General features: G+C 51.2%; 2 protein-coding genes across 2 annotated transcripts; one reads left to right on the top strand and one right to left on the bottom strand.

Moving 5' to 3' along the window:
• Positions 1 to 8,304: 8,304 nt before the first annotated feature.
• LOC128767757 (transcription factor HES-7-like) lies at positions 8,305 to 15,901 on the bottom strand. Its single transcript, XM_053880032.1, has 6 exons — positions 15,832 to 15,901; positions 15,165 to 15,260; positions 14,985 to 15,078; positions 14,478 to 14,908; positions 8,560 to 8,723; positions 8,305 to 8,458 (listed from the first exon to the last, which is right to left on the bottom strand). Exons 1-6 carry the CDS (start codon positions 15,883 to 15,885, stop codon positions 8,305 to 8,307), a joined length of 993 nt encoding a protein of 330 aa, XP_053736007.1. The 5' UTR covers positions 15,886 to 15,901.
• A 2,809-nt stretch (positions 15,902 to 18,710) lies between these two features.
• Positions 18,711 to 19,461, top strand: her5 (hairy-related 5). The gene is made up of 3 exons (XM_053880030.1): positions 18,711 to 18,752; positions 18,828 to 18,932; positions 19,177 to 19,461. The coding sequence occupies exons 1-3, from the start codon at positions 18,711 to 18,713 to the stop codon at positions 19,459 to 19,461; spliced, it is 432 nt and encodes a 143-aa protein (XP_053736005.1).
• Positions 19,462 to 20,602: the final 1,141 nt, after the last annotated feature.

Below are 20,602 nucleotides of genomic sequence, written 5' to 3'. Positions count from 1 at the left end.
CCACTACATTGCCTTGCTGTCACAATAGATCGGATGTCGTGTGAAGGATCTGATGGCTCCACAGAAGGTGTCGTCCAAATCTTTTTTTTTTTATATAGTATGGGGGCAACAGCTCTGCCTCTCGGACTCGCCATATTGACTCTCCAGCAACTCAAGCTCCGCCCCCAGCAGACTGACCTACTTTATTAAAGCCACTTCAGAAGCAGGAAACCAGCGACCAAACTAATGCGCAAGATGTGTCAGCGAGTCACGGAAAATATCCCTTTGTTACTGGACTCTTCAGCAGCCCAGAAGCTCACCCTGCGTTCTCCACTCCAGAATATTCAATATCGTTCATTCACGTAGACTCTTTTAGCTTCAGCTGCCTCACAAATTCACCGCACAAAGGAAAAGGTGTTTACCTGCTCTCCTTCTGCATGCGCTTTCTCAACGTCTGACCCAAGTTTTACCAAGACTGTTGCTTCACCTCAGCACACACACACACACGTCCGAGCCTATGAAGACATTTCACAGGATATCACCTGCTCGAGTGAAATGGGCTTCGCTTCGACGATACAACAAGAGCATCAATGATTAAAATCAACAAAAAGCACTTGTCACACACAGAGAAAAAAGTTGGCCTTCGCTGGTCCCGCAGCCTGTCAGGTAAATGCTGACATGTTTGCTTTGATTCCTCGGCGTGTTTGGTCATCAGAGAGCAGCCCACCTCGACACTCTGGAGGACCTGCCAGAGGAAGACTGTACTCGGGCTGTCTACAGGGGAAGGTGGAAATCTGCTTTGTTGCCCCTCAGTCAGGCGGAAAATTGCAAACCCATTTGTCATTGTGTGCCAAGATCCAGAGGTCAGTCAATGGATTCCTTCATGACAAGCTTACAGAGTCGAATGTTTTTCCACGGCCTCACCCTTTCACACCTGCACCTCCAGGTAGAATAACAAAACAGGGGCGCTGCAGAGAAAAGAGGGCTTAGTGGGAGAGAGTTAAAGACGGAGCAGGGAAAAACGATATGTGAGAAGAATTCAGCGTGAAACCCTCCACGTCTACTGGCCGCTTCGCGTCAGTTGAACCCAATATACACGGAGACCACAGCGCCGGCTCCTGGACGACGGCCAAGCCTGGAGAATATAGTACGGCGGGATATTACAGCGTCTGCTGGAGGAAGCGTCCTTCTCTCGCCCCAGAACTATGTATGAAGTTTCACAGACGCCTCAGTGTGACTGGCCCAGCCGTGGAAGAATTTTACAGCAATGTGGACATGACGCGGGCTCTCCAAGGGAAGGACTTTCAGGGGTCTTCTGGAAGAAGAAAGAGAGCAGAGCCAAAAGGCGCAGGTGACCCAACATATAGGATCATGGACGCCGCAGCTGATCCGCAGGAAAGAGATGTAGCGCCGCAAACCAGTCAGTCAGAGCCAGCGGAAGAAGAGTCTGGCGTCTTTAGCTCCACTACTGCCCTCTGACTGAGACAACGTAAGTGAATTGAGGGATCGAGGTAGAGTGTCATCCAGGGTGTCTTTCTGAGGGGTGCTTATTGGAAAAACCCATCATTTTTCTACACTGTGTTAAACACACCGAGGTTATCGATAAGCCCATGTGGTCATCCTACCTCTGATACCACTTGCCACAGGCACCGACCTCTTCTTCTGTGGAATAGATACACACCGGCCGGGACAGCAAAAAGCCGGAGAGATGAGCAGCTCCACATGAATCATACGGCCAGTTCACCCTACGACAAGGCCTGGCTCCGATGGTATGTAAAACGCAACGCAAACAGAACCATCTCAAGAAGATGGCCATTCACACCTAGTAAGTGCAGACTTTTACAGCAACACCTGGGTATCAGCCCATTCAGCTCAGTCCAGGGTGGCGCAAACCATGGCTCTGCAGTTGCTGCACCACACTGAGCAACCTTAGCTAACTGTACTGTGCTATGGACTGGAGACATTACTGAGCACGTCCGTGATCTTCAGAGTGACTTTGATGTGTTAAGAAGTAGGGATGACCTTTCAGTTTGCTAGTCAGCATGGCTCCGCGCGAGTATATTTGTGTACCGCTCCCATGGATCAACACGGTGCGGACACTGATATTCTGGAGTGACCTGAAAATGACGTCTCTTCATTGCAGTTGCACAAGACCTGGTGCCATGGAGGGAGAGGTGCAGTGCTTGGAGCTGGGCGTTAATAGACAGTCAGGCACTGCGCCTATCATTGGGAAAGCCACGTTTTCTTTCCAAAAGCCTAAAATAAATGCGCCCTGCTACTAAAACTAGGCCTGCTGGGATAATGTTTCAACAGAACGGTGACATGCCGAGCATGAATCTCTTATTCTCTGCATGAATCACAGGGCCAAACACAGACAAGTCCCGGCGAGTATCCTGGTCCAAATGTTCCAGTGGCTCAGCCGAAGCCCGACTTGCTGTGGAGCGTGGAGGCCTCTCCAGACAACACAGTCTTCAGCGCAATCGAGACAAATTAAGGGAAAACCTCCACATTTAATCCCCAATGACATCATGGGTGTGGGCGTGTAGGATATCAAAGCTGGAACAGAACGTCATGCCCGTCATTTCAGGTGGAATGCAAAGGCGCTGGTGATTTCAGATGGGCTGCTGCTGTGATCTCGGGGAGTGCTGGCAGCGCTAGATGTTGTGGCCGACTTCAAACAGGCGTTGCAGCAGCGCTCAGATCCTCCTCCACAGTAATAAGTTGGAGTGCTTCTGGAAGAAGGAAATCCCCCCGAGCGGGGCCGACACATCACTCCACCACAGAGGCGGCGAGCTGGGAGGTTTGAGACAGACTCCGCCTTGGAAAAACAAGCAGGCCCGCTGCTCCTGGAGTCACAAAGGTCAGACCATGGCAGGTTCTTCCCAGCTGACCCTTTTGTCATCTCATAATACAGCTTTAAACACATGCCACCACAAGTGTCTTACTCATGCCATAGTGATGCTGAAGTCCTCACGCTCCCACACACATCTGGCCAAGAAGAGAGCAAAATGTAGTCCAGCCTATCCCACGCCTGAGATGGTCCGTATTGGCCTGAGCCACGGACAGATGTCGGTTGCATTTGCTGAGTCAGTGTGGCTCATGGGCTGCTCTGGAGGGCTGGCTCTCCAGCACTGCGCTCTTTTCACTGGGCTCAGCTGGGTCAGGGAGATGATGTGAAGCCTGCTGCCGACACAGACCAGAAGAATCGGTGGCACTTATTGGACTTCGTTGATATCATTGTGATTGGTTACGCTCAGTCACACTCCATTATTGTTTCTTGTTTGCCGTCACCATGATTTGTGAAGTTCATTCCCATAACACTGATCCTACAGGTGCAGCCGCAGAGGATCAGTGTCCGTGTATTGAAGTCGTGTGAGGCAACAGCAGCAGGGCACTTGCAGCTTCACTTGCACATGACGGTCCCTCTCCAGTCGTGTGACGGGACTGAGGCATCTCTCTGCGCCAGTCCTGAACGCCATCAGCTTCTCGGCCACTTCACTCGGTCCACTGCTGGTTCTGTTGTCAGACTATGACGGTCATTCACGTTGCTACACCCACCTGCCCGGGGGATCACAGCTCTCAAAGATGCTTAGCCACACATTCCCGCTGTCAGAGCGTGTTCTGGGAGGCTTGGGCGACACGCCTGCTCGGCAGTGACCAATCACACCACCCCGCAGGTGGATGGGCGAGGGTCCACGTTGTCACTGCTGGCTGCAGCTCCTGTGTTTGTTTTCGCCGGGAACACCTCATTCCTTTGGTCTGACCCGAGATGTGACGTGTCATCAAAACAGCATTGGTACGGACGTCTCACATCCGTCTGCTGTGTCAGCACGCATGCCTGCTACTGGGTCTCACTCCCCTCACCTGTCCACCACACGGGGCTCTCACCGGGCGTCACTCCTATGGCCCTCCTCCGGGTGCTCTGCTTTCCTCCCGCAGTCCAAACTCTTCACTTATTACGATGAATTGGTCAGGTTGTACCCTGCCTCTCGCCCCAAGTAGCTGGGACAGGCCTCTGGCAACCACACAAGACAATTACAGTGCCCCCTAGAGGAGAGCCCAGGGATTTGTTTTCCCTGATGATGAATGGCTTTAGAGCAGACCTGGGCAAAGTGTGGCCCTGTGGCTGTATTTACACGGCCCTCCTGGAGTAAAACTGTAACACTGACATTGTTGTCCTGTGCATCGTTTGTTTTGTTTCTTTTCCCTTAAAACACCTCAGAATTGAAAGAAGATTTTGAAATGTATGAGAATCTTGAAATGGAAATTGGTTCAAATGAAATAAAACACAACAAACCAAGATTTTCTGTGCCATTTCAAAATCACACATGATGTCATGACTTCATTTTTATTGACACTTTCTTCTTACCCTCCTCTCTTTGGCTTTGACGGCGCCTCTCAACGCTGACATTGTGGAATCCGGCCCGGTTCATTGTCCACCGCTGGCTGAGAGACTGGGGAAGCAGCGATAAGGTGCTGAAATAGTGAGTGGGAGTGACCAGAGAAAAGAAGGTTCGGACGCCCGGAGCATGTTGGAGGTGGAAGAAGAGGAAGACAACCAATGAGGGTCATGGATGCCATTCACGTGAGGAGGACAGCGGTGACGGAGGACTATTGTCCATTAAAGCTGCTCACAAATGAACTCATAAAAACAGATCAATGTCGAACAGCACTCAGAGAGCGCAGACCGTGTTGTGACTGTTTTTTACCCAATGTCTCAGTGACTCGCTCTCACTGAAGCAAAGAAGAAAGCAGAGCGCTGCGGATCCTTCAAGGTTTCCTGGATCCAGACGCGTCTCAGCCCGTGGCCCATGTAAAGAGCCATGTGACGCTATGGCAACTACCCACGTCAGCGAGGAAGCTCCACGACACTCCACACAATGAGGGGGAAGGCTGCCTACTTTTTTGCCAGCAGCTTTTCATGAATGAATGAATGGTCATGTGAGCATGTGCCAGCGTTCAGAGTGAATAAATGAATCAACACCATCTGGTGGACAAATAAACAGCTAAGAAACAAGGAGGAAGAACCGTCGTTCATGTTCCCAGTCATCGTTTGAGGAGAGGCGGTGGCTCAACATCCTCTCTAAAGCCCGCTCATCTTGATTTGAAACTTGATATTCTCACATGACGGCTGATTCCACTGGGGACGCAGAGGAAGAAAGCTGATGACAGGACACTTTCATGTTCCTTATCACAGCGTCCTATCACGCCATCTCCATACAGCAGACAAAGCACCAGCAGCTCCCGTAGTTTCTGTCTGCTCCATCATGTCACAGCCTCTCCTCCTCTGGAGAGAGGAGAGGTTGGTGGTCTGCGGAGAGATGGGACGGACGGCAGGGCCAGAGATAACACGGCTCCTCTTCACTCGGGGCCATCTTTTATGAGGAGATTAGCATTGTGCAGCGGAGGAAAGACAACGAGAGAAAAGGTCTGATAAAGCACACTCGCGCGCGCACGCTCTCACGCAACACTTCTCAGGAGCAGAGCCAGCGCTCTTCTCTAAATGTACCTGAAGCTTTAAGAGCCGGCACGTCAGGGAGATGGAGGCACCATTCATCAAGTTGACATGCGCCGACGATCCCGTCACGTCAGCCGAGGTGTTTCGCTGACTCAGAAACTGCAGCCAGAAACTTCCCTGTCCACGTGAAGGGTTTCGGAATAAATGAAGGCTCCGCCATGCACCCAATCATCCAACCACCCATCCATCCATCCATCCATCCATCCATCCATCCGTCCATCCATCCATCCGTCCATCCATCCATCCATCCATCCATCCATCCATCCGTCCATCCATCCATCCATCCATCCATCCATCCATCCATCCACCCATCCATCCATCCATCCATCCATCCATCCATCCATCCGTCCATCCATCCACCCATCCACCCATCCATCCATCCATCCATCCATCCATCCGTCCATCCATCCATCCATCCATCCATCCATCCATCCATCCACCCATCCATCCATCCATCCATCCATCCATCCATCCATCCGTCCATCCATCCGTCCATCCATCCATCCATCCATCCATCCATCCATCCATCCATCCACCCGTCCGTCCGTCTATCCATCCATCCATCCATCCGTCCATCCGTCCACCCATCCAAAAACTCATGGCCCGGGTGCTGAATCGGGCCGCCCAGGCATTTTATGAAGCCGGGGAGACGGGTGTCTCTAGAATCAACGTGCATGTTCATACAGAGACCTTGGCGGGACCCTGTGTTTATGCTAAGCTCGGGACCAGAGATTACTCAGTCATCCAACACGCAGAAACTTCCAAAAAGTGATGCGGATAAAAGGGAATTTGACAGAATGTTGTTTTTTTTTTTGTCAGATAATTAGGGTAGTTTGGCCTCGGGTTTCAGGAAACACTGACATGAGATGATGATGATGAGATGTTCTAACGTTCCATGTAAAAATAAACAGTGACTGCTCCGCCTCGAGTCCAGCCGGGGCCCGGTCCACCTTGGCAGCAGCCGAGCTCGACAGGGGAGTGATTTCCTATTTCCCACTGCTGCTGTTGCTTCATGGTGGTCAGTCAAGGATTGGGAAAGTCCCCGAACACTTCTCATCTTCACCAGGTGTTCGAACCTGTGACGCCACAATAAAAGTCATTCTCTTTCTCTTTCTATGCCAGAGTGAGATCTCTTCACGGTTCCGACCGCCAAGACAAAGGTGATGTGTGGCATGGAACGTCACTCGCACACAGCCAGTGTTCCACTCTTGCATCTCAGACAGAACACAATAGCAGCATGGAACCAAACATGACCGCACAACACTCAGCTTCACTCGCAGCGCCTCGTCAGGATCCCGGTCTGTGCTGGTTAACAGACACATTACAGTGGAGTATTGGAGTATTCATTGAAAAATATCAGAGAAAGATCTGTAGTAACAATTAAAAAAAATAGTTAAGTATATTCAAAGTTCAAATAAATCAATCGAAAAAAGATTCAACAGAAAAAAGAACTACAGAGTTCATGAATTATATTAATATAGAATCATAAAAATGTATGTACTTTTTTCTCGTGGTCTGAACCCTGCAGCTGATGCAACGACGCGGCTCATATATGGATTTTTACAGGCTAAAGAGTATCATGCTGCCAAAATATTGAGCCTCATCACATCACGCCAAAATCACATACGTTTTACTGACCTTACAGCGCTCAAAATGCGCTGTTTTGGCCTGCATGTCCACAGCTCCGCCCACAGAGCCGTTCTCCTGGAGGAGCGGAGACAAGAAGCAGCAGCTGAGAGCGGCTGTGGTGGCGGAACCGGGGACAACGTGGGCGAAAACAGCGCAATTTGAGCGCTTTAATGACAGTAAAAGACGTGAGGAGTTCAGAACATTGCCCAGGCTGTCTATTCATTTCATGAGTTTGTAAAACAATACACATTTTGATCCACTATTTCATTCTTCGGTTCTGAACCCGCTGGGAAGAGCTACTGCGCATGTTTTGTACCTTGGTGCTAAGCAATAAACAAATCCCTCAACAGGCTTCTGGAACATCACAGCAGGGTTACGCAGGACAATATGGGAGCGACGCCGCAGATGTCAGTCAGCACGTGGTGAACAGACCAAGGGGGAAACAAGTGAGTAGTCAATATTGACTGCCGTCTTGAATGTTGTTTGTTTTCTCCTCATTCTCACACAACCGGCGGCATTTTGGAACAATGTGTATCAAAGGTGCCGTGCTGTTAAAAATAGCTGCACTTTTATAAGAACACCATCAAAGATTAAATGAGACTAATTTTAGACGTGCAGCTTTCTTGGCGGAGGAATTCTATCATGGCTCAGATAAGGACAAACTGCTCTATTTGTCAGTGCGGGGCCCCTTAAGGCCCCGGAGAATCTGACGTCCGCACCCTCTCACCCCTGCTCTCCCAGTTTTCTCAGCAGTATGAGGTTACACAGGAGGAAACCTCATTTTCTGGTGGCGTCCAACGCTAAAAGGTTTCCCACAAGCTGGTATTTTTAGCCGACCTGTGAATCCCTGGCTATTTTTACCTCCAGCTCCTGTTGGGTGCGCTGACCTGTGCCCTGTTAGGCTCCTACTGAATGTAGGAAAGAGGGCAAAGAGCACAAAGTGAAGTGAGGTACATCCCCCGGATTACAAGCAGGCCCTCTAACCCGCCATGGCTGCAGGCTAGCGGGGTCAAAGCCCACCCATTAGGGCTGGCGGACCAGGTCACAACAGGCCGAGGAGGACGCAGCTTCCCAGACACCAGTCCTAAACACCCCGGAGGAGAAACTTGCACGGGCCGCGGAAGAAACATTCCGGATGAAAGTGAGGCGAGAGAGAGATGACACAGCGCTGAAAACGCTCAGCCGTACTTGACTTCAGCGGGGACCCTGGGGAAGAAACATGTTAGAGGATCTCTGAAAAGGCTCTCATTGTTCATCGTCATCGGCAGCGAAATGGCGGCGTAGAATCCAGAGGCAGAAAGGCAAGACTCGGGATCGATGTGATAGCGGCCCCTGAAAGCGGAGAGCACTGATGCGTGAGTGAAAAGCGCCTTATGTCAAATATAATTGTGCTGCCATGTCTCCTTGGCCCCCTCCTGGTGGGCTCAAGTTACTTCCTGTCCTTCCTGTGAGCAGGTTTCCTGCCACAATCAAGCGCCGGGCCCAGACACTTCTCCGTCTCTGTCTCTCGTTTCCTCTTTCTGAATTCCGAGTCGACCAAACCAGCGGTTCCCAGGATGCTTGGGAACGTCGATGAAGCCACCACAGTGTCCGAGGACTGTCGAAAGAAGTGGTCATAAAGAGCAGTCAAGGGGCTAGGAAGACGACAGGCCAGGCCCTGCCTGCAGTGGATGGCCGACTATTAAGCAAATACATGCTTATGGTTCCGTATGAAGCAGTCATAATCTGCAGCCTGCTGTGGGAGTTGAATGCTGAGCTCATGGTTCCTTGCAGTTGTGCTGGGACCCGGTGGCGTATTTTCCGGTCGGAGGGTGGGAGCGTTCTGACAGCAGGAGTCAATGAAACACGTCACAATGTGTGTTTCCTCTTCACCTTGTGGGTTTTCCAGATGAAAGGACGGTGTTTAGCCCGGAGTGTCCAGGCAAGGCTGGCACCAGAACAGCTGTCATGACTGTCACTACCGTCTTGAACTCAGCTCCAGCTTCCCACTTGAGAGCGACTCCATACTGGCCATGACTGGCCTCTCCATTCCACTACGGCGTTTTCACTTGGCGCGATGGTTTCCATCTGAAATCTAGAGTCTCCTCTTGGCATGAATCGGGCCTGTGCTTTCCCTGCTGGCTTCTGAAACGGGCCTGACCAGGGTGGAGATCTTCCCTGGGAGTGGCTGAGAGAGAAACTTTCGAATGCCATGAGGATGAATGCGCTTGAATCGTCCAGAAGACAGACAGAAAACCGACCCACTGAAAGGTTCCACGCCGCTAGCAAAGACGGTGGATTAGCGCAAATGTTTCGGCCAATAATTAGCCGCCTCCTTTCCAAATAATGAAAGGACACAAAAAAGCAGCTCAGTATTTTGACACATCAGACATGCTGAGCAAAGCAAGTGTTGCTGGTATGCATTCTAATCAGAAGCTCACAGCAGGAGGCTAAATTGCATTTTAACATTCAAACAAGAACACTTGCAAAGGATCTTGAAAAGTTGGCAGGGAACATGAAGTCTTCCAAGAGCAGCGAACAGAGAAATGCACTTTCACTCGTCCTGCAATGTGCTTTTGGTGGTGGGTTTGCATAATCGGAGTCTGCTGCAATATGAATGAGTGGAAGTGTTGGCATGAATTATAGATGTAGAAGGACACAAAACTAAAAAAGACACCTGTAGCTGTCAAAGGTAATGATGCGGAAAATATATGATCCAAGCGCAACGTGAGCCATCTGCACGAATCTCTGCAGAGGAATCTCAGGACACCGTCTTCCAACTTTCTTACCACTGCATTGACTTGACTTGCTGTATGTGGATGGTTTGGGGCTTCAGATTCATCTGAGGATCAGGTGTGAGGTGTTGATATGTCAGCAGACACATCTCCTCACACTCCCAGACCCAGTTGGTCTTTTAATCCAGTCCAATAAAAGTCACTTTCACAGGACCCAGGGACAAAAAAATCTCCATCCTTCAGCAGCTTCATTCGCTCTTCTGCGCCAGCCAGTGCTTAACTTTGGAAACAACAGCAAAGAGGTGATAAAATGCCGCACAAGAAGCGACAAGTCAATGTCAGTCTTTTCCAGACATTCCTGAACAATGACCACTCTAAGTATTTGAGGTTATCTGTTTGATTGTGATGTCTTTGAATCAAGACTGCCCTGCACGCTTGTCAAATTCTTGGAAGTGCAATGCTACTGCACGGTGCGGCCCACGGTACGAGCAGGAGGGGTCGGTTCTCAATTCGGACACAGAAGATGGGTCATTGAAAATGGGGGCCTAAATCAATGAAGTCCGGGTCACATGCTTGCCTGACGCTTTGCAAAAGCAAGATTTTGCAGCGGTCGAGTGACCACTTGACCAGGCTTGATTCTTCAAATGTCTTTTGAAAACATCCAGCAGAGCTGCGGTGGAACAATAGGGCGTCCTGCCTGACAGTAGGGTGTCCTTTTTCAGCAAAGTCACATTGGCATTCATCTCTTGGCTCTGACCAGCAGAGCGGGGGCTCCAAACGGTTGCACTTTTTGCTTCCTTCAAGCCTGACAGCCTCATGACTCCCCACATTTGATGCACTTTTTTGGGCAAGGGAAGCCGATCAGCGTAGATGTGGAGTTCGCCAAGGGCACAGGAAGGCCCCTTCCCCTCCAGTCCCAGGATGGGACCTTCTCCCGGCTTGTTTTGCAGGTTTTTCTCTGTGGTCCTGGAAGCTGCTCCAGCCGTCCCATCATTCTGTCAGCGCCGCTGTCTCCCTGCGGCCCCAGATTAAAAACGCCAGGTAAGGGGCCGGCAGGAAAAGTGGCTGGGCCCGTCTCTCAGGACTTATGTCAAAAATGTTGTCAGTCTGCAGGTAATTTGCTGCACTCTGTGTTTACTTCAAAGCAGCAGCAGCGGCAGCAGCGCAGCGCAGCGGCGGGACCCAGGGAGGAATGATGGCAGGAAGATGATATTGGCTTGTGGCAGTGACAGATCTGCATTCTTCCGTAGTGACATCTGAGCCAGGAGCCTAAATCTGCCTGATAAAACGCAGCGTGTCGTTGGGCCGCCGTCCAAAATGGAGCTCAGTTCAACAAATTGACTCAACTCCAAAAGAATGCTGTCTTCCTGCAAATGACCTCGACACGTAAACGCTCAGAGGGAATGTGTTTCCTGGTCAAACTGTGGCACAGCACTGAAGTCCAGGGGCGTCTTCAGCTCATCCAACACTGGTGCTCTGTCTGAGAACCAGGAGGATGGAAGAGCAGGGCGACTAAACACTCGGGTGTGTCAAACGTCCGGCCTGTGGGCTGCTCGGTGCCCTTGACCTTGATCTTAGGCGGCCTGCGGCCTCGTTCAGCAAATGGATTTGGCCAAAGTTTGGCGTTAGAATAGCCGTTTAGCCGCACGAATCCATGGGTTTTGTGTTCCCGTCTGTGCAGCTGAATCACAGAAGATGATGATGTCATAGCCCTGTCTCCAGGAAAGTGGTCACTTTACCACCACAACAGTGGATTTCACCACTGGCTCACTGGAAATGTTGGGTAGGAGAGAGACGTGGCGGAGTCCGAGGTGGACCTCAAACGGTGGGCTCCTCCTCCAGATGGTCCTGATGGTGAGGGAGCACTGACATTGCCAGTCACACTTCACGACTTGTTGACGAAAACTCTAGGGGTGAAAACTAGTCTGCATCATACAAGGAATCGGCAAAAGTGACCAGCGCACACAGGGCTTGGTTATCATGAGGCACAAGCGCTGCACGCTCGGTAGCCCTCCGTCACAGTCTCAAGTTGCCATGCAATGTTGCAGTGATCCACCTTTGTTGGGCCTAGATCCTGGTCCAGTTCTCGCAGCGTACGGCTGCAACTAACAAGGATTTTGACCACTGACTAGTCATCAGCTACTTAATAGTCGACTGGTCAGCATACAGCACGTATGGGTGGAGCAGCAGACAAAACACTGTGCTACTGTAAATAGAATATACATTTGTCTAAATAATATATATATATATATTTTTTTTTTTTTTTAGTGCTGTAAACACTTTTTTTAAGATTTATATTTGAATTTGAATTGCTCAAAATGTATATGTCCTTTGACGTGTACCATACCTTTGACATGATGGGTCGCCATAGTGGCATAGCCTCAGCTGTTCCTCCTCTTACTGGTGACACCACTCGTCAACTAAAGAGTCTGTTGGCGACTGATGTAACATTCCTTTCTGGTCGAGTGCTCGATGTGTTCTGCTGGTGATGCGATGATGCTGTGGAAGTACAGGCAGAGGAGCGAGGCCACCGACGGGCAGAAGATATTCTCAGCTACTGACGCTGTGCCCAAAGGAAATGGCACCAGGGGCTCGTCCCCAAAACCGTCGCGGCTTGGCTGACTCGACGGGGGATTCTCACCGCCACAGGAGATGGCTTTGTCATGAACCCGGCAGGCTGTGGGTCCACGTCACGACCTGTGGGATATCCAACTGATGCAGTGGTCCCGGGGTGTCAGCAGAGGCGGCCGCGCGGCCCGAGCCCGCGCCACATACCACATCGCCGCTGCTGCTGCGGGTACAAGTGTGCACACGTGTGATGAACCGATTTGACATCATTAGAAATGTAGCAACACGAAGGAATTCCCGGCTCCTCGGCAGGCCATGACAGACCCGTGACACCTGGGCAGCCGCTCCACGTCAGGAATGCGTGCAACAAAACAGTGATTAAGGGGTGTAAGAGGATCAGCTCTCATCAGCAGGTCCCGGGCCCCGCGCTATTGTCAGCTCCCCTCAGAGGTGATGCGGCTGCCTATTCATCATGAGCGGACGCTCCTCGGCTTTCATAAGTCAAACACTTGAGGACTCAGGCTCCCGGTGCAGAGGGCGCCCGCTCATCCGCCGACAAGGAACGATGGCCGCCTCCCACGCGCCCACGCACGTCGTCCAAAAGCGTGTCCCATCATGGGACAGACTCTTTCTACTGCAGCCAAACCTTGGCCTGGCTGAACCTATCCCGAGATGATGATGAGATAAAGTGTGTGCGCAGCGTCTGTGGGAGGAAGAGGAGGATGGAGAGCTCGCGCGTCGCTCTCCTCAAGTGACGTCACCACCGCCGGGGTGGGAGGTCAGGGAGGGAGCCGGCTGACAGGTATGTGGCGGTGCCGCCCCCTGCTGGCTGGACAGCCGAATCGGCCGTTTAGCAGCGTCCAACCAGTCCGTTTTCGGAACCGCGGTTCGTGGCTGGTTGGCGCGACGTAAGAACACGGCGGTCTGGACCGAAGGGGAGGTGTTCTCCATCCATGCGTGGACAACAAGAACGTGCCGGGGACGAGACAGGCAGAACTGCAGAGTGACTCCACGTGCTCTCTAAAAGCGCGCGTTACCTGCCGACAGCGCGCGGAGAGGCCTTGTAACACCGTGTCTCACCGCTAGGTGGCAGCGGTGGCTCTCCTCCCGGACACGCTCCAATCCCGAGTGGGAACGACATAATAGACAGACAGAAAGACCCCGGAACTTTAATGAATGGAATGAGCCAAGCTGTACGACTCATGGTGCACCTTCACCATGAACACCACAGGTGCTTCATCTCATTGACAATAGACGGTGGAAACAAGAGAAGGCCACATGAAGTGATGGGAATGTCTTTTCTCAGGATCTGTGGAGGCAGCAGGACAGAAGAGGCACAGTGGTCTGGAGAAGCTCATCTTTGGCCCGTCCATCATCCTCGTCTCTGGACACTGCTCTTCTGCACCGCTGTCAAACGCAGCACTGTTCATTTCGCTTGTTTTTCTGTTTTAGTGTTCTTCTGCTGTGTATGTCTGAGAGGGTCAACATTCAAAACAGTTGTTTTACTCTGACGTTTTACCAAGAGAGCAGAATAACATTCCATCCTTTGATCTGTGGAGAGTGAACTGAGCAAAGCTCAAGTGTGTGAAGACACTCGTGTCAACCACAGGAACCTTCACCGACCGTCCCACGCCTGCCGACAAACAAATTGCTGACGTCAAGATCTTGTGGGCTGCATGTAACGAGCTGGACTTGGCCCCCAGGCCTGGGGTTTGATGCATATGTTCCATGCCAACATGTCAGCATTGGATCAGTTCGGCCTTAAAGTGAAGGTGTTGAGCTGTGAAAAGTGATTGGTGTCATGGTTAAGATCAAAGGATCCTTCTTTGATTCCAGATAATCCTCATCGCTCAGATTACAACTGCAGAATAAGACATAGTTCTTATTAATCCCTTTTATTTACAAGACAAATAGAAAATATAGACTATTATTTACACTGTACAGACATGGATAGCGACACACTTCCACTAAAACCAGGGTCTCCACATTGGCGCGGAATTGGAGGGCCCCTCCCTCCCGGCTGGGAGTGGTGGGGGTCTGAGCGAGGTGACGGGGTGCGAGAAGCTGACGGGAGCTGGGTGGCTGTGGGCAGGAAGCGTGGAGAAGGAGGCGTTGGAGGAGTGAGGCGACAGGCTCGGGGGGAAGGAGAAGTGGCAGGCAAATGACGGGAAAGGAGGAGAGAAGGTGGAGAACCAGGGGGAGGTGGGGGGTGTGAGGCTGTCGTGGCAGGGTGTGGAGCACATCAGAGGCGAGTGGGGCAGCACCAGCGACCTGTCCTTGCTCTCAGATGTGCTAATAAGGTCCAGAGATGGGCTGAGGTCCGGGCCGGCGCCGCTGCTCTGCAGACTCTCCACGTGGCTCCGGAGGCCGTCCAGCAGACTGCTCCTCTGAGTCGGGCTGATCTTGTTCATGTAGCCCATCATCTGCGCCACACACTGCTGGAAGCCAGCGCTCTCCATGCTCTGGAGAGGAGGAGGCTCCGGCCGCTGAAGGCCGCCGGCTGCATGATAAAGAATAAAAGAACTTTGAGACGCCAAACTCCACAGAAGACCGTCCCAGCGTGAAGCCCCACCAACCTGGGCTGGAGGCCCTCCCCTCCGTCCACTTGTGAAGATGCTCCACGGCCAGGTCCAGGATCTCCGCTTTCTCCAGTTTAGGATTCTGCAGCCGCTGGTGAGGAGAAACGTTCACAGGGCCAAACGTTAATACGACCGTTCCAAACAAGCACAGGCCGAAACCTTCAGTGCAGGACTCACTGGATCCAAGGTACTGCTCAACAACAAAGTTCTGAGTTGGGCAAGACTTTTGTTGATTCGATCTCGTCTCTTCTTCTCCACCACCGGCTTCAGCATCTGCAGACAGACGGAGGCGCATGAGCACACAGTCTATCACATGCAAGTCACAGATGTCAGCACGCGTTGTTCCTCTAGATGCAGTACTCATGTCCATTCTGTGATATTTACACATAGGATTTCGACCAGCTAGTTCAACTGAATTCAATTTGGTATAAAACTATCAATGAGTAACCTCTAAAAGTACTTGTAGGTGTTCCTTTTCAACACATAAAATAAAAAGACAATTGGAAACAAGTAACGTCATGTTGTCTGTCAACTCTATTTTAGACCTGCTTGAGTGAATGATTGATGTCATATTCAGCTTTGGGTGTAAAGGTGTGATACGCCTGGATAAAAAGGATTGCTACATGTCAACCACATGATTGAATCCTTAAAGACATATGTCTGTGAAGAGACGAACAACAATGATGATGATGCTGTAACAAAGACACTGAGACACGTTGAAAGCCTCATTCAAGACATTGTCAGGACGAGCTTTATCGACTCAGGCTTGTGAAGCGCCGCCTGAGGATGCGGGGCCTCTACGCTGGAATGATGAAGAAGACTTCAGGACCGAGTCCCTCCTCACCCTCGTCCTGCTCCTGCGCTCCTGCACCGGGGCTGCCTCCAGTGTCCTGGTCATCTCGGGTCCGCGCGTCTCTGTGGGCTGCAGCTGAAGAAACTCTCCGGCGCCAGAGCGAGTTTATAAGGTCGAGCCGCGCGCGCGGATTGGCTGGCGGGTGTCGATGACGTCACGCGGCTGCTTCACTCCATCGAAACCCAAATCCAGACTTTTAAAGACCAAAACAACGGTCTATATTAAAACCGAAACGAGAGAATGTTGCTCTATGTTGAGGGATATTCCACCTTCCACCTCGTGTTGTTGTTGTCGGACTGTGCTGTCCACACGAGCCTCGGGTCACTGGAGCTCGGACTCGGGCGACACAGCTTTTCTCGTGGGAACGAGGGCTGAGGTGAGAACGTGGACATGTTTTACGACGTGCGACACATCGCCACCTCTCCTGACCAGTGCGGGCACGTGCGTGGGAACCGTGGACAAACGGGGCCTGAGCGCGTGTGAAGCTGACGATCGCACCTGGCTGGCACTCACACGGTGTTAGCGGGAGCACAAAAGTCCTTTCATCCTAATTGGCTTCCATCAGTGGAGCGCGCTATTGAGGCGGGGCGCCCCACACACGCGCTCCTATCGAGCCCATCGACTTCCACCCGTGGTCCCAGTTGTTGGTGCGGTTGCCACGGCGACCTGCCTAATCGCCCTTTTCTCCCACTCAAACGGAAGTGTCACGGCTGATGTGTGCGGGTGCGCTGTGATCCGATCACCCCGGACACGACAGGGATCAGGCTGGATCAGGGCTGGAGCTCACGCGCCCCGCAACATTCATGATCGCTGACCCCGAGGGCGGCTCGTGTGGGCTGTTTCGGAGGTGTCGAGCGTCCACAACACCTGGTGCCAAGCGGCAGTTGACGTGTGTGTGTGTGTGTGTGTTGTTTTAGGGGGGATAAATCCGTTTATCTGCGCGAGACCAATACTCACAAAGCTAGAGATCACACGCCCTTTACTGCACAGATGAGAAGAAAAACCAAGTTTATCAGGTTCGAGGTCAGAGCAAAGTGAAGGGATCCTTTCAGAGGAGGTCACGGTTCCTGCGGAGGAGATTGCACCGTGTTTTGCACCTTCCAACACCTCATCTTACCGTCCTCAGCCAGAGAGGAGTGGACATGGAAGGGACGCGTCACACGCAATGATCCCAATGAACAGTGAATATAGAAACACAAGTCACCAAAGCAGCATGAACAGGAATTGTAAGGCAAAAAGTGAACGATACTCTGGGTCACACAACCAAGCCAACAGAAAGTGGTCGACTTTGGTCTACATTTTGACCAACAAGCCGGGGCTCAACCAATGAAGGTCGGGCTTGCAGCAGTTGAGGGGCCACACGCTGCCTTTTCTTCCCCTCGTGTTGTGGCTGGAGCGTGGTGTGCAAAGTTGATCCCCGGAAGATGTTTCCTCTAGGCCCTCCAGTTTCCTCCCACACAACAGAGAGTGTCCAGTGGAGTGGCTGGGTGACTCCATCCACCTGATCATTTTCAGCTGACTGAAGCCTTTTCAGTCAGCAGAGAAGACTTGAAACCATTCTGTTGCACTGAATCAGGCCACATGCTTTCAGCATCTTCAGTCAATAAATATATATATATATGTACGTATATATTTCAAATTTGGGTGAAAGAAAGTTTTGAATGGAAAAAAAAGGTTTAAAACCCAAAAGTTTAGAATCCAACATTTTCAAAACATCAAACTCTTGAATAGTTGAATAGTTCCTGGAATGTCATTTTTATCACTTCACTGCTGCTTTTGGGGTGAAGGGGGGTGGAGGGGACGGGGGAGGGGGGGGGAGATTAGACCTCTGAATAGAAGGTCAGTTAAAAGGCGGCTTGACGATCACTGAGCCAAAACAAGCGTTCACACCTGCGCATGTTAAATGAACGAGGGAGTGGAATGTGAAACCAATGAAGCCGGATCTGAGCACACTTCAATGGTTGGTTCTCTGCAGAGCATCAGAGCTGCATTAGCTTCAGCGTGGACGCCAGCTGATGCTAACGCCTCCTGCCTGAGTCATGTTTGGAAGACGTGGCTGACGTCTGATGGTGATGAAGACTGGACTGTCTTTTCTCAGCCGACCTCAGTGATCGACCTCTAACACCGCTGTTGTCACCTGTCTCTGAAACTCTCTTGGCGTTTTTCCCCTTTATTTTCCGTCTCCCATCACGTTTGTCCAATGAAGCCCAGCCGAGCTGCCACTCTGTTGCCACTGCCCGCCCTGCTGACTTCTTCTGCCTGACCGGCTCACACGGCTGCATCCATTATTGTATGAAGATGCTGACATGCTCGTGTTGTCATCTATTACCAGATGAAGAAGACTTGTTGTTTCAGGCACCACACATCAATATAAATGGCTCTGAATAGTTCAGTTTTAATTATTTTCCAATCATTCACTTTTCAAATCCACATGGTCAGATGATACCATTTTAATTGTATATATATATATATATATATAGACGTTAATTAGTAAATGAACATTTAAATATTCACATTAAATAAACTGAACAATATTGATTTTAAAAAACTTTTGTAATCAACTGTCAATTTTCGATCACTAACATTTTCTTGTGTGAAAGACACGTACAGTAAAGCAACCAGACTGGGGGCCAAATCCCTGTGAAAGCAGAGGAATTTGCTGCTTGTATTTCCAGTGGGAATATTCAAATCAGTCAATCAACAGATCAGTGCTCCCAAACAAAAGTCCACTTAGTGAAGTGAGCCAGGACCACGGATCCCAAGGACCCCCATTGTCCCGGTAATGACCGAGAGGAGGCGGAGGGCGGGGCCCGGCACTTAAATACGGGCGCTCAGGTGGGCCTCCGACACTCACCTGGAGCCCAGCAGCCATGAAAGCTCTCGCCTCACCAGAGTCTCCCAGCACCAAGAGGGTAAGAAGAAGAAGAAGAAGCAGTGTCTTGTCGCTGCCTGGAAACCTGCATGTAAAAGTGCTTTCCTCTCCTCAGAATGTGAAAGTGCCCAAGCCTGTGATGGAGAAGCGCCGACGGGAGCGGATCAACCACAGCCTGGAGACGCTGAGACTGCTGATGCTGGAGAGCACCGACGACAAGGTGAGGGCACGTCACAGAGGACACGAGCATGTGGAGCAGATCTGGGGTCAGAGAACGTACCTGTGTGCGTATGTTCTGGGTCTGACCAGGGTTCAGCTGTGACCAGTCCACGTGCTAAAATGGTCAAACTAGTTCACCTTTTGACGTCATCCACGAGAAAATGGGTTTTTTTTACATTGCTCTGTTGAGCAACGTTTTTCACCGTGACACACTCATCAAGTCTGATTCCCTCCCTCCTGTCCAGAGGCTGAAGAACCCAAAGGTGGAGAAGGCCGAGATCCTGGAGAGCGTGGTCCACTTCCTGAAGACCAACCTGGAGGGCCGCAGCCAGCGCTCCGTCCGCCCCGCGGACATGAGGTCCTGCCTGCTGCGCATCGGCCACTTCATCTCCAGCCAGCCGCCGCCGCCCCAGAGCAGCCCCTCGCCTCCTGCCTTCCAGGAATACCCTGCGCCCCGCGCCGCCTACACCAGCCTGGACTCCAGGAAGCTGAGCTCCACAGACCCCGTGTGGAGGCCCTGGCCTCAGTGACTCTTGGCAGACCCTTGTACAGCTTGCACACGTGTATATATGTATTTTATTTGACCCTTTGTACAGCACAGATTTTATATTTTTCTTTTTTGAGACCATTTTTCAGGGGATGCCCTTCTACCTCCCATGCGACTTTTTCTTGTTTCTATTTTTTTGCTCTGACTTGATCAGACCACTGATGCTCTTGACGCTCTCGCAATAAAAGTACAATGTGGCTACTGACTGGACTTTCACTCCTCGTGTTTCCTTGGTGACGGACTGTTAGCAGGTCATTGATGCATGAGTCGCAAACACACACACACACGCGCGTCCCGACGGCTGGCCAACGTGACGGTGGAAACATCTGAATGACATCATGATCTTCCAATTCAACTCAGACCTCAGTTGAACGGATTTATTGCTGTTCCTCAAAGATTGGCCTGTAAGCACAGTCAACAGAAAGTCAGGCTCAGGCTGTTGGGAGTGGACAGTCAATCTAATTCCTCTTTTAAAGGAGAATAGTTTTGGTCAAATGCTATTGAAGTTTGATGATGTGCCTCATAATAATGACAGTAATATTGTGTGCATTTTAATCCAGCTCCCCAAAGACATGAGAATGAGCCATGACACCCACTCTGCCTGGTGAATGCCATGTGTCTCTCTGTTGGAAACTCACTTGTCAAACAGAGCGCTCAGCCTATTGTTGTGCACTTCTACCACACTTGGCTCTGTGTAGGACAGGATCACAGCATGTATGTTCCCCCCAACAGCCAAAGTCACATGTAACCAAAGAAGGAAATCTTTGCTTCAATATCTGGACACTTGCAGTGAGGAAACATGCCGAGCCACTGACGCGCAGACATCTCGACGGTGACTACTGTGTTGACTCTGTCGTTCGCGGGTCGTGATGGCGCTTCAAAGCGAGGATGGCCTGCTAACGGTCGTGTGCTCGGCGCGTCCAGACGCCCATCGTCAGGAGCGCTTTGTGTTGCTAATGGAGGCGCTGCGGCCAGAAGAGACGACAGGTCAGAGAGTGCGATGGACAGGTTTGGCAGGATGAAACTCTTCAGCAGGAGGGTGACGGACGTCTGGTGGACGCAGGAGGAGGGCGCCTCTGTCAAGATCACCGGCCCGCCAACTGCCGGCCGTGACTGCTGCGCCT

Source organism: Synchiropus splendidus, chromosome 11, assembly GCF_027744825.2.
Source record: "Synchiropus splendidus isolate RoL2022-P1 chromosome 11, RoL_Sspl_1.0, whole genome shotgun sequence".
NCBI classification, from domain to species: domain Eukaryota; kingdom Metazoa; phylum Chordata; class Actinopteri; order Syngnathiformes; family Callionymidae; genus Synchiropus; species Synchiropus splendidus.
Note: the sequence above shows the minus strand (reverse complement) of the source record. Positions and strands in the feature narration are given on the sequence as shown.